The 13,608-nt window shown below is 45.8% G+C and overlaps 1 protein-coding gene across 5 annotated transcripts in view; it reads left to right on the top strand.

Annotated features, from left to right (window-relative positions):
* Positions 1 to 13,608, top strand: part of ARHGEF6 (Rac/Cdc42 guanine nucleotide exchange factor 6) — a 56,829-nt gene that overhangs the window by 24,732 nt on the left and 18,489 nt on the right. For 4 of the 5 annotated variants that reach the window (XM_050964853.1, XM_050964851.1, XM_050964852.1 and 1 more), the window contains 5 exons: positions 670 to 764; positions 2,608 to 2,703; positions 4,068 to 4,190; positions 6,262 to 6,400; positions 10,528 to 10,587. In XM_050964853.1, the coding sequence (XP_050820810.1) occupies positions 670 to 764; positions 2,608 to 2,703; positions 4,068 to 4,190; positions 6,262 to 6,400; positions 10,528 to 10,587 (513 nt within the window). The remainder of the gene's footprint in view (positions 1 to 669; positions 765 to 2,607; positions 2,704 to 4,067; positions 4,191 to 6,261; positions 6,401 to 10,527; positions 10,588 to 13,608) is intronic. The other variant, XM_050964855.1, reaches the window with a different exon arrangement.

Below are 13,608 nucleotides of genomic sequence, written 5' to 3'. Positions count from 1 at the left end.
CTAGTCCAGTGGCATGTGATTTGTGTGTAGTTACTGTGCCTGCATGCTTCCCCAGTCAGTGTTGGCATAGCCAAATAGCCACTTATGCATGCAAATGGCCTTTTGTGGGAGCAAATACCTAATCTGCCTGTGCATTTACATTATGTTCCAATAGCATCAGGGCCGGCTCCAGTGTTTTTGCCACCCCAAGCAGCAAAAAAAAAAAAAAGCTGCGATCGGCACTTCAGCGGCAGCTCTACTGCCGCAGTGCCGCTGCTTCATTCTTCAGTGGCAATTCGGCGGCAGGTCCTTCCCTCCGAAAGGGACTGAGGGACTTGCCACCGAAGAGCCGACCGTGCTGCCCCCTTCCATTGGCCGCCCCAAGCACCTGCTTGCTGTGCTGGTGCCTGGAGCCGGCCCTGGATAACAGAAAAGAGAAGTCAAGAAGGAGCAGCTTCTAAGGCTTATTTTTACTGCTTTCCTGGGACACTCTGCACCTTCTGAGATCAAATCTGTAATTTGAAACCTCATTCCTGTTTTGCACAGTTTCTGTCTTGCATTAGCATGTGTTTTAAAGTCAGAGGTGGATTTAAAATATGTTTCCAGGTTGCTCTGTTGTTGGAAGCTGATGTAGTCACGCACCTAGTCATTAGTGCTGAGATCTGCTCCTTGTTCTCTCTCTCACTGTAGGTACTGCAAAGTATTCTGGAAACAGAACGTGACTATGCTAAGGAACTACAGTCACTTCTGGGAACTTACTTGAGACCCCTCCAATCCTATGACAAGTAAGACCCAAGTCAGTCTGTGATGACACAACACTTCAAAGCCTTTTCAGTTTTGAATATTTAGGGACCAATTCTGCTCTTTAAAGGTACTCATGCAAAACCTCAGAATCATCAGGAAAACAAAGCTTGTGATAGCTTCTGACTCTTCCTTTTCCTGCATTTTTGCATAGACATCTGATTGTGCGATGGATTATTAAATATGCGATTCTGATAGATATGATCACTACAGGCTCATACATGGAATTGTTCTCTCATGTGTATTCTCCTCCAATGTGCCTTATTTTGGCTGCTCAACTTCAGGTGGGACCTCCTAGTCATTTCTTCAGTGGACATTATTTAGACCAGGCTATGATCTGGGAATTGCATTAACTATGGTTAGTTTATTCTGAACTTGCTAACTAGTAAGCATTGCCCCGCTCTCTGTACATTGATCTGCTTGAAGTGTTTTCTTGTTCTCTACACATCATCCTGTAGTTATGGATAGCCAAAGTGATGTATGGACAACAGAGGGTCATTGTCAGGGTCTAGGTGCAGAAATAAGACATAGACCAAAATGTTTTCCATCATTATCATGAGAAAAGCTTATGTGAAAATTTCAGATTCCATCTACATCCAATCACAAATTTAGGATTTTATCAAACCTTTGTCTTTCATTTGTCCAAGCCCTGGCATATAGATATCTCTCGGTTGCCTACACATCAATAGTCTCACTGTGCATAAATTTTTCCAGTTTCAGTAACCTGTCTCTTATGCTTACTGCATTGGCTTTATAGTCCTTTGTCCTAGGTAGTAGCATAAATAGGCACAACATGCATGCTTGGATAATTCCATCTAGTAGAGCCAGCCACCCCCTCTTTAGAAGTTGTGCAGTTGTACCCGTGGAGTAGCGGTATCTCTGGATTTTGGTACTGCATACTGTGAGGAGAAAGTAGAACTCCAGTAGGTTATAAGTGCAGAGAGAGGTCAAACACAGCCTTTTTCCAGTTTGGAGAGATCTGAGGGCAGAATCTCAAGCCCTTCATATTTTCTATGGGAACAAAGTTTCTGTTTTTTAAGTCACATGGTGTCTAGATTCGTCAAACCTTTGGAAATATTTGTGTGGATAAATTCAGCAATGGAAAAGTCTCAAGACCCCAGCCTTTCTTCTCCACAGGATGCATGTTGGCCTTCTTAGTCACAGTTCTTATCCTGGGATCCAGGGGCACAACACTAGGTGGTGTGACTTTCTCATATTGCTGTAACAATCGTATCTAGAAGTCTGATTTATCACAAAACTGTAGAGAGCACAAAGGGAAGAAAGGCTGAAATGACCGAGGGTGCTGAGATGATGATGGGAAGACTAGTAGGAAGTGCAGGGAGCACAGACATTGTCATTGTAATTCGTGTGCAATAGCTCCTAAGTGCTAGATGCTGTACAAAGTCCGTTCCTGGAAGAGATTACAATCTAACGCTCCGATCTTGCAACATGAGTCAGGGTTGGCCTGCCTGTGAATACTATTCTGCCCGTATCTCTGTGTCTACATCCTCCTCTGCCTCCAGAAGAAATCCTGTCTATATCGATGAGAACAATTAAACAATGTGAGACAATTACAGGATTAAAATACAATTCGGTTAATCCTTGATAGCAAACATCTTCTATAAGGTATTATTTGTGTATCATGAATTTTGGTTTGTATTTCATTACATTAATTTGTGTTTCTGTTGGAACAAATACTTTAAATCACCCATATTTTGCACAGGTTATATGGAGACGTTCTCAGATGTTTGTTTTTTTAATAAGAGAATTGTTTTGAATCATTGCAAAGTACCTATCAAGTACTATTCAGTATTTTAATTCTTTCAGGCTAAGTGTGGTGGATATTGCATCTTTACTGGGAAATGTTGAAGAAATATGTTCATTTCAGCTAACACTGAATCAAGCCTTGGAAGAATGTGCAAAGTAAGCACCTGCCATTGCAATTAAGGGTGATGAGTTACTAACCTGTGGTTAAAAATAATACAAAGGCCTATTTATTAACCTTGCTCCTAGCTACTGTCTGTACATTTGTTTTAATATAGAAGAAAGAGGAGCTAGAGAAGGCTGTCATCAGTGCTTAGAGGGTAAGAGAAGGTAATAGAAATAGTGACATGTGTACCTCTGCGGTGTCTTCTGAACTGCTCTGCTTATAAACAGAAAGTTAAGACTGGCATTTGCCTTTAGGAGACCGATACCAAGTCCCACTGGAAGTCAGGGGAAACTAGGTGTTTAACTCTCATAAGCCTTTTTGTACAGTATCAACCTAAATCTTTTCCTTTCATCCCAAGCAAATGTACCATCCCCAGCTGTCAATGTGACCAGGGCAGAGCCTGGGCTGGAACTGGGAGAAGTGGATAGTTCTGTCTCATCCCTCTTACTGGGGATAGCTGAAAAGAGAAAAAGAAAGCTGACTAATGGGATGGGGTGGAGGGAAGCTTGTCAAAATAGCAGAATCATTTCAGACTCTGGGCTTTCTTTCTCATCTCCTATTCAAGTACTGCACAGAGCTTCTGAGGGAAGGAGCCATGCAGGACAGGGGCTCCTTTGGCCCAAAGCAACAGGCCAGAGATGTCAGAGAGAACACTCACACTTCATTAAGCTGCCACAGCAGAGACCTGAGAGGCACTTCCATGTGTGTCCTCAGCTATGGAGTGTTTGACCAGCTAAAGTTACAGCACCCCAGCTAGAATTCTGAATTCTGTCTTATTGTGGGCTACATGAATGACTCTCAACCATTCCAGACGACGGTACCCCTTTCAGGAGTCTGATTTGCCTTGCGACCCCCACGTTCACCTCACTTAAAAAACTACTTGCTTACAAAATCAGACATAAAAATACGAAAGTGTCACAGCACACTGTTACTGAAAAATTGCTGACTTCCTAATTTTTACCATATAATTATAAAATAAATCAATTGGAATACAAATATTGTGCTTATGTTTCAGTGTATAGTATGTAGAGCAGTATAAATAAGCCATTGTCTGTATGAAATTTTAATTTGTAGTGACTTTGCTAGTGCTTTTTATGTAGCCTGTTTTATAACTAGGCAAATATCTTGATGAGTTGAGGTACCCCCTGGAAGACCTCTGCGTACTCCCACGGATACATATACCCCTGGTTGAGAACCACTGCTCTACATAGCTGAATTTCTACCACAGCTAGCACTGACGGCTGGTTATGAAATACAGTGTGTCCATTTCACTGATGCTTTGTCATGTCTGAGGACCTGGCTCATTAACTCCTGTTTCAATGACATGCTCTGAAGATGTTGCTGCTTATATTTGCAGGCTTCCCGAGAACCAGCAGAGAGTGGGAGGCTGTTTTATGAACCTGATGCCACAGTTCCGATCTCTGTACCTCACGTATTGCGCTAACCACCCTTCCGCTGTTAACGTGCTAACCCAACACAGGTCAGGAACGACTTGTGTCAAAAGGGCAAACCATCCGTTTTTTAACAATGCCAAGTCCAGCCAGGGCCTTTGCCTGGGATCTCGACAACAGGATCCAAAGGCAACATGTTTGCACGGAGCCTTTCCAAAGACCCCGTGTGTGTGCAGAGGAACCTGCCACCATGCAGATCAACCTGTGCTCACCTGCCTCCACTGCAAGGACACACAAGCATCCCACATGACACTGACACGCTAATATCAGGGGTCTGATCCTGTGAGATTCAGACACCTTCAACTTGCATTCACTTACTTGAGAGTGCTCCAAACCTCTCAGGATCAGGCCCAAAATACAGCCTGAAGAGGCTTGAAACAGAGGTTTGCTCAGCAAACCACAAAGAGGCCACGCAGTTCTGTACATTATTTCACTAATCATGGCAACATTCTCATTCAAGGTGTGACTCCTGGGCAGACACCTGCATGTGCCGTAGCTTTATACTGTAAACTGAGAACTAAGAGAGTCCTCTGAGCTGGCAGGCTACGGCTGCGTTCCCCCCCAGTGCTGCTTAGCTCTCCTGCACACAGCTGTGAAAGCAGTGACCTCAGCCCAAGGCCTTTCAAATGTTTCTCTTAACACATCTGACTGTAATTTAGCCTAATTACAGTCCTGGCTATTGTGAGTGACTCCTTCATTCAGTTCATTAGCCAGAGAATGTTTCAAATGTGCATTTAACTGGTCTGTGTTGGTGAAGATGCTGATACACACAAAATGTGCTCTCCAAAGTGTTGTGAGCCAAAGCTGAGCATGTTGTGCATGATTAGTAGGTGCCTAGGCCAAAACAGACCATTGTGATCTGTAAAACACAGATCATAGAACTTCCCCAAAATAATTCCTAGAGCAGAACTTTCAGAAAACCATCCAATCATGATTTAAAAATGGCCAGTGGTGGAGAATCCACCACGACCCTTGGAACAACTTCCAAAGTTTAATTAGCCTCACTGGGTAAAATTTACGTTTTATTTTCAGTCTGAATTTTTCTAGCTTCAGCTTCCAGCCATTGAATTGTGTTAGATTGGATTGTGTCTGCTGGGTTATGTTTATGTTAAGTACCTCTATGGGAAACAAAGACTCTTCTCTGCTTGATTGAAGAGTCTTTGTTTCCCATAGAGGTACTTATAGACTGTAATGAAGTCACTCCTCAACTCCTCTTTGTTCAGCTAAATAGAGCTCTTTGAATCTGTCACTGTAAGGTGCATTTTCTAACCCTTTAATCGTTCTTTGGCTCTTCTCTGAACCCTCTCCAATATAGCAACATTGTTCTTGAATTGTGGACACAGTCTTCCAGCAGTGGTCACTGGTAACTTAGTGATCTCTGTAAAGCGTGTTCTCTAGAAAGGAAATCCTGCTTACCACTCCCAGTGGGTTGTTCAGGCACCCAGCAGCAAGTGGATCCAGGGTGCCCAGGCCTCATGCCACAGGAGAGAGGCCTAGTGGTAGGCAGAGCCTTGACAGTACTTGGCATGCCTACGCTACAGCAGCTTGTAACAGCAGTCCCTACTTGCCATCTAACATGAGCAACTGTCATTACAAATGTATTCTCCGGAACTGTACATTGGGCCTGCATTGTGTCTGTGTCCTGGCACAGCTATGTGGGGGGGAGGGTGCTAGGAGCCATCTCTCACTGGGGACTCCGTGCAAGGGCCAGCTGCAGTGGGGGGAGCACAGATACTGCTTCTTCCTAGTCTTTCTGGGACTCAAGTCACCCCAGAGGAACTTGGTTTCCTACCCCTGCAGAGCTGGCCAGTGCACTAGTGTGTGGAGGTGGCTGTACCTACCTGTGGTGGTTGCACAGCATGCACATGCCTGCATAGCACCAGGGTTTCCCAGAGGCATGATTCTCCCGCCCCCCACAAGCTCTCCTTGGGGAGCAGTGGCTTTGATCTGCCAGAACCCCATCCCGGCCCTCTCTGGCCCCCTGTGTTTGCATCAGCTGGCAAATGTAGAAGAAGCTGGGCCACCGTTATTTGGGCAGTGAAGGCATTAGTGAAACATGACCCTTAAAGGCTGGTGAACTTTCCTTGTCTCTGTTTATAGTGATGAACTGGAGAAGTTTATGGAGAACCAGGGCGCGTCCAACCCAGGGATTTTGATCTTGACAACAAGCCTCAGCAAACCCTTCGTGAGACTGGATAAGTACGTCACCCTTCTCCAAGAACTGGAGCGGCACATGGAGGTAAATGAAACATAGTGTCTGCCGGGCAGATCATAAGTGGGGTTTTGTGCTGCCAAAAAAACTGCATTGAGAATTGCTTGCACCCGGGGTCCTTCTGTCTAGGGGGGCAGGGGAGCCACTACTGTAGTAACTGAGCACCCCACATGCTTCAACGTATTTCTCCTCACACGCCCCTGTGAGGTAGGACAGTGCCATTACCCCAGTCTTCTGGCACAGAGGAATTAGAAGCTGGCCCAAGGTCACACGGGAAATTTGTGGCAGAACAAGGAACTAAACTTGGGTCTTCCAAATCGGAGACTAGCAGCCTAACTGCTGGGCCATTCTTACTCTCAAGCCTTATAGCTGCGTCTAATCATGATGCGTAATCAGGTTCAAAGTGCTCTAATCTAACGGGTCAGCTGAGCAGTGAGGGCAGGGCCCAACTGGGTCACAGCCGCTGGGCTGTCACCCATGTAGAGACTTAGTGCATCAGCTCTCCCTCCTCAAAGCTACAAGCTTTCAGCTGCTCATCCTCCAGCATCTTCCCCATGGAGCGTCGTGACCCTGAGCCCTGCCCTCTGGACACTGCAGCAGCAGGAGGGAGATATGGGAAGGCAGGGGGCTCTTGGACACCGTGGCAGTGAGGGCTATGAAAGTACTGGGTACATAGGCTAATGAGATAGGAGGTGAAGAGGGGAAGGCAGCAGATTGGCCAACAGTCTCGTTTTGAGCAGGACAGATTTTGGCCTCTGTCCTGGGTCCCCATATTGTGTCCTTGAGGAGCTGGACCAAAATAGATGTTTTGTTTGCAATTCTTGTCTGTGGCCACAAGAGGCCACTGCTCCCAGCGTAGCAACCAAAGGCTGCTCTGCTGTTGCTCCGAGCTTCTCCTAGCACAAGTGCGCTCATACCACTGAGGCAGCTGCTCTGCTCAGGCACCCGGTGTATCCATGAACAGACCCTCCCAGTGGCAAGCGAGGACCCTGCAGGCAGCAGGCGCACACAGTGGGGAGAGGACAATGAGGAAGGAGGGGATGCAACCAGGGTGGGGCAGAGGAAGAGTGGAAACGGGGCTAGTGAAGGCCAGGAGGAGCTACCCCGGGAAAACTGCTGAGGCGCAAGCAGACCTGGTGGCACCAGATGGGGAGCAGGCCCCTAGAGGGTGGATGGGAGAGGCTGTTCACCCGTTGGGGGGTGGGGATTTCTGGAGAAGGGTCTAGGGAGGCTCCAGCGTTAGGCCCCTCTTCCGGAGGGTTTGCCCAAGGCAGCTCCCACGTGGCTGCTTGGGGAATTGCTGCTGTCCCGTGTGCTTTCAGCAGTAGGTGAATTGGCGAGGAGCTGTGGTGCTCTGTGGCAGTCATGGTGGGCCACACCATAGTGGGCTGAACGCAGGAGGCAGCAGAGGGTCTTGGCACCAGGGCAGGGCTCTGAGAAATGCCCAAAGAAGGCTCAGTTTTGAGGCTTGCTAAATAAGATACTTATATTTTTGGAAAGCTTCTGCAGTTCCCCACAAGCCCCCATGTCACTGGCTTATTTGGAAATTTGGCCTTAGCAAAATCTATCGAATGCTGACAGCAGCAGAGGGGTGAGAGAGGGGAGATCCGGTCGCCTGGTTACCGCACTGGGATAGGATTCAGTCCCAGAGGACACATTTTATCCAGACTTTTTAATGCAAAATATAGCTCAGCTCTGGATGGGCAGCTAGAAGCTTGTTCACACCAGGGAAGTGTCCTAAAAATGTCTTACCATTGTTAACCTAGGTTCAGGTGAGCCGCTGTGTTCAAAACTTTGAAAGGCCTAGTACAGATAATCCATCTGGTTGCTGACCCTGTTCCTGCCCAGGCCAGTTAAATCTGTGTAACCCAGTGGTCTCCCACCTTTTTATGCCCAAGATCACTTCTTGAATTTAAGGGCAACCCAGGATCTATCCCGCCCCTTCCCCAAGGCCCTGCCCCTTCCCCAAAGCCCTGCCCCACTCACTCCATGCCCCCCTCTCTCTGTCACTCACTCTCCCCTACCGTCACTCACTTTCATCAGGCTGGGGCACGGGGTTGGGATGTAGGAGGGGGTACAGGGTGCTGACTCTGGGAGGGGGGTCGTGGCTGGGGCCGAGGGTTTGGGTGCAGGAGGGAGTACAGGATGCTGGCTCTGGGTTGGGGTCAGGGCTGGGGTTTGGGGTGCAGGAGGGGATATGGGATGTTGGCTCTAGGAGAGGGCTCAGGGCTGGGGGTTGAGGTGAGGCCTCCCACTGGACAGCACTTACCTCTGGAGGCTCCCAGTCTGTGGCTCAGTGTGGCTGCCGCTAATGCAGGCTCCCTGCCCACCCTGGCCCCACACCACTCCCGGAAGGGGCCAATGTGCCCCTGGGGGTGGGAGGGCACGTGGCTCCGCATGCTGCCCCTCTCTGCAAGCATCACCCCTGCAGCACCCATTAACCCCAGCTCCCTGCTCCCAGCCAATGGCTGCTGCGGAGACAGTGCTTGCAGGCAGGAGCAGTGCGTGGAGGGAGACGCCTTCCTTCACCCCCAGGGCTGTGGAGCCAGGCTGGCCACTTCCGGGAGCAGCGTGGGGCCTGGGCAGGCAGGGAGCCTGTGTTAGCGGCAGCATCACTGCGCTGCCGGAGCTTGCGATTGACTGGGAGATCCTCTAGGTGTAACCCCTGCCTGCTCGGTGTGGCACCCTGTCCCCCGCTAGAGACTGACGAGTCTGCTACAGCCTTAGCTAAGCGACACGTGGCTTTTAGCTCATGCAGTAGAGGCTCATGCACGACGTTTCAGAGGTCCCAGGTTCAATCCTGCCTGCTGATGACTGGGGTCTCTCCATGTTACATCAGCTCCAGGGAAAGCTCAGCCGTGTTTTCTATAGCTGGGCTAAACAGGGCTTGATCTGGTCTGCACTTTGCCCTTACATTCCTTCCAGCACCATCCCAGCTGTGCATGTCAGCAACGGCTAATGTTTCTAGTGTAGGGCCCAGGCTAGAGAGGAAACGAGGAAAAGAGAAACTCCCCTAATGCTTTCACTGACTACTGCCCATGCTCCTCTGACTGCATGTCCACAGCGGCTGTGGTCAACACCCTAACCAAGGTGAGAGAAGAGCTGGAAGGTTGGTCAGACACAGGTCACCTATTTTTGTTGGTTTCTAGATTATGAACATGGTGAGTGGGTTTATACATGCTGCACCTTATATGAACCTCATACCTGTATGAGTGTATATACCCTTGATTTAAGCAAATGTGATAGAAGTGGGAGTGGCAGTATGTTGTGAGCTTAATTTGTGCTGGAGCTTGCCAGGACTGAGCCTCTGGGCCTGCTGCATCAGTTATGAAAGTAAAAACATTTTATTTGAGCCCTTGGCACCTATTTGTGTGAGTCCCAGCACCTCTTTTGTTACAATTTAAGCACTGTTGTGGGCCCAACTGCCCATGACTGGGCCAGCTACTATGTCCAGCGACTGGGCTCTGGAGTCTGGTTATAAAGATTGTGTAATGTATAGGCCAAATTCTGCCCACAGATCTGTGTGAACTACTCCAGTGGAAGTTGATGGGAGTTGTGTGTGTCTGTTCAATATCAGAATGGCCATATGCATACAGTGATGGAGGCACAGACTAAGGGCAGTGTCCTGCCCTGATCTCTGCCCCTCTAGCCTTCTGTTCTCTGTGCATATGCAGAGCTCCACTGACTTTAATGGGAATTCCATACATGGGAGGTGATGCGGTGGACTATTTCATACGAGAGTCAAGATCTGTTCTGTGGACAAGAGAGCAGAACTTTGCCCTATACTATCTGGCACTGGGCTGTAGTTTTCTTAAAAAGCAACGTTTGGTTGAGCTGAAATGGTATCTATCCTTGATCCCTTTTCTTTTGTTGAACAGTTTTGCATCAGCACTTCACTTAGTTGCTTTATATCACATGAGGATGACGAAGGCAGTAGAAGAGTGAAGGATAGAATCTGAGGAGGTCCTTCATCCCACTGGGATGTGCAGTTCCCTGGGCCATACTGCATCCTCCCTGTGCTGAATGATTGCAGCCCAGGTCCATATAGCAATATAGAATTTCCATGGCTTTTAAACCATGGCAGTAATGAGGGAAATCTGCATTTCCAAATGCTGTTGCTATTCGTAAGTAACCAAGATTTCTTCCTTCACTAGGAGGCACATCCGGATCATGAAGATGTTTTGAAAGCATTCACATCTTTCAAGTCCCTTGTGGTAGGTGGCGATTCTCAAAATAGAGTGCTCCTTCTCTGTACTGTGTTTCACAAAGAGTGAGTCAAGCCTGACATTTGTCTCCTTGTGAAAAGGTCTTTTAGAATGGAAAGATGGGTTATGGAGACACCTTATTTGAAATTTTGCCTGACTTTGCCATCTGGCAGCATGTTCCAACAATTGCATTGTGATCTCTGTAGTGTAATACCTAACTAGATAAAGAAACATATTTTAAATGTGTGCCGCAGAAGGAAGCCACGTGTGGGTGGGGAGTTTCTTTTCATCTCTTTCCCCTTTACACCTTTGTCATTTTTGCTGCATGTAATTGCACAATTCCTTACTCATTAAAATGAGCTATGAAGGATTAACGCAAGTATATGACTCAACTGCCACTTCTAATAAAGAGATGCATTCCGGGGCTGATCCAGAGCCCATTGATTTTGATTGGGATTCTTTCCACTGGTATCCATGGACTTGGGATCAGGTCCTCGTATATTATAAACATTATAATATAAACATATAATAAACAGGTCCTTGTATATTATAAACATTATAACACCATGTGAAATGGCAATACGTAGAGAAGTTATTAGTCTACTGTCTCTTTGTGTCTTTACAAATAACAGTAAAGCAATCAGTAGCAATCAATAGTGAACATATTTCAGTTAATCATTCCAAATCACTTTAGAACCTTTTGGCAAATGAAAGGAGAAAGAAAACCTTGCACATGGTTGACCGTTTTACTCAGAAAGGTTTAATCCTCAGTTATCAAGGAAGTTATGTTCTGTGTCTGTTAAGCTACTGAATACCTTTCACTATAACCACTCCAGATGTGGTCCAGCTTCCTTCCTTCCTTATCAGAGAAGATGCAAGTTTACAATGATTAGTGATGCCGATGAAGAAAGGGAGGAGAAATTTCATAGAAAACAGGAAACAGGGTGTCACGTTACATTTGCTTAGAAGCTCAACAATTTGCATTCATTATAGCAGATAATGGGGAGGAATTCAGTTATATTAACTTCAAACTGGCTTAAAGCTTTAGAGATGCTAGTAATGTAAGGAGATTTGTACTTGAGCTATTCATGTATTAGGTCCTATTGTTAAACTGTCTGTGGTGCATAAGGTAAGATAAACACTTAATTCTGCAAGGGGCTCAGCATCTGCGAATCTTGTAGGCTTCAGTGGAATTTGCTGAAGCTCAGCACATCTCAGGATTGGGCTCTTACTTATCACTGTAGTGTACTTACTATATGTCTGAGGTTAGATGGTCAAAGAGTTAAATTCTGCCTTCAGAAATGCATGCATGACTTTCATGGAGTCAGGGATCAGTCAAGTGTATGCTTCCAAGCACAGTGTATGGGTTGCACAAAGCTAACAAAAATGCTATTTGTAGTCCTGTCATAGCAGCAGGGTGATAATACAGTGGTTTCAGTTTATAGGGATTTCAGAAAACTTTTGTAGGTTTTATGTGGGTTTGCATCTCCTGAACTGCAGGTTCAGCCAATCAGGGTCACAGAAAACCTACCATGTGACTTGTACCGCATGACTTTGGGCACAAAGTTTTGCAAACCAAAAGGAAACCACTAAACTCTGGTTCTAAAAATGAGTGCCTTAAGGGTACAGCCAAAAGGGGCTCCTCCTTCAGTCACAGCGAAAGGGTCACAGCCCCTGAAAGATTTGTACAAAACTGGCTTAAATCCTGAGTTTAAAATGGAGTAAGAAATCAGAGCTTGGCAAGTGTGAGGACTGAGTAAAAATTGAGCCAAGGCTTGGCCTTGCAGGATTTTTCCTCCCAAGTCATCAGAACTTCACCCTATATCAGGTTCCATAATGAAATGCTTCCACAGCCCCACCGAGTAGTTTGTGTGCTTTAGGACAATATCCTGCAATCCTTGCTCAGTCAGGCCCTCCATTGACTTCACTGGGAATTTTGCCTGTGTACATCCTGTATGAAGAGTTCAGGAGTTAGGGCCTGATCCAAAGCCTATTGAAGTCAATGAGAGGTTTCCCATTGACTACAGAGTGTTTCAGACCAGGCCCTTTGCCCTCAGAGTGAGATCATGTATGTATAATCAGTACTCCTGAACCTAGATACAATTAATAAAAATAAATGTATAATGATGTTGTTAGGGTTTTTTAAATGTAAATTTTTTCAACAGCTTTTTCATTTTCTTTTCCATTTGCATCTTGTATAATTGTTCCCATGTGCCAACTAAGGCAGCAGGAAAGAAGAGCAACACATTTTGCTCATTGGAGCTATACGCATTTAGACAGGCCGAGCATTTGGCCCATTCTGTTGAACTATAACGAGATATTCTGGTTTTAGATCAACTTAAATGGATTCCTTTTAAGTTATTCTATTCCTCTGTCTACGTACTCAAGATGCGCAAAATTCACAGTTTCTGTTATGCAGTATTTAATAGGAAAATATTCGCTGATTTGCTTCATGCAGTTTTGCACTTTATTTACAGTTTGGACAAAATTGCTGTTTTCCCATTAAAAACCTACAAAAATAGAAAGTTCACAATTCCCACTCTGTGTGGCCACCTTGGCTTAGAAAATGGGTACATTTTTCACTTAGATACAGGGCTGGTTTGACAAAAGAACATATACCTCAGTGCCCTTTTATTTTCTCTTTTTCTAATTTTCATTTTTAAAATATCTTCTGACTTTGTAATTCATCAGACTGTTGTGACTTTAACAAACTTAGTAAAATAAAGCAAATTTAAGATTTTCTGCTTGCTTGAATTCTGTTATATAAAACTGAGTGATGCTGTTCATTTCTCACTGAGATGATTGGTGGTGGCCTGGTCTTTTCTGTCTTCCTCTAAGGCCAGATTTTTGATACTTTTGATTAAGGGAAAGTTACAATAAACCATAATCTTTAGCCAGATTCATGTGACCCTAAATAAGTAATATACAATGTAGAATGTTAGGGCCAGATTTTTAAAGGTATTTAGGCACCTAGTTAGATTTTCAAAAGCACCTATGCACCTAACACCCATTGAAATCAATGCATTTTAG

This window comes from Gopherus flavomarginatus, chromosome 8 (assembly GCF_025201925.1).
Source record: "Gopherus flavomarginatus isolate rGopFla2 chromosome 8, rGopFla2.mat.asm, whole genome shotgun sequence".
Lineage (NCBI taxonomy): Eukaryota > Metazoa > Chordata > Testudines > Testudinidae > Gopherus > Gopherus flavomarginatus.
Note: the sequence above shows the minus strand (reverse complement) of the source record. Positions and strands in the feature narration are given on the sequence as shown.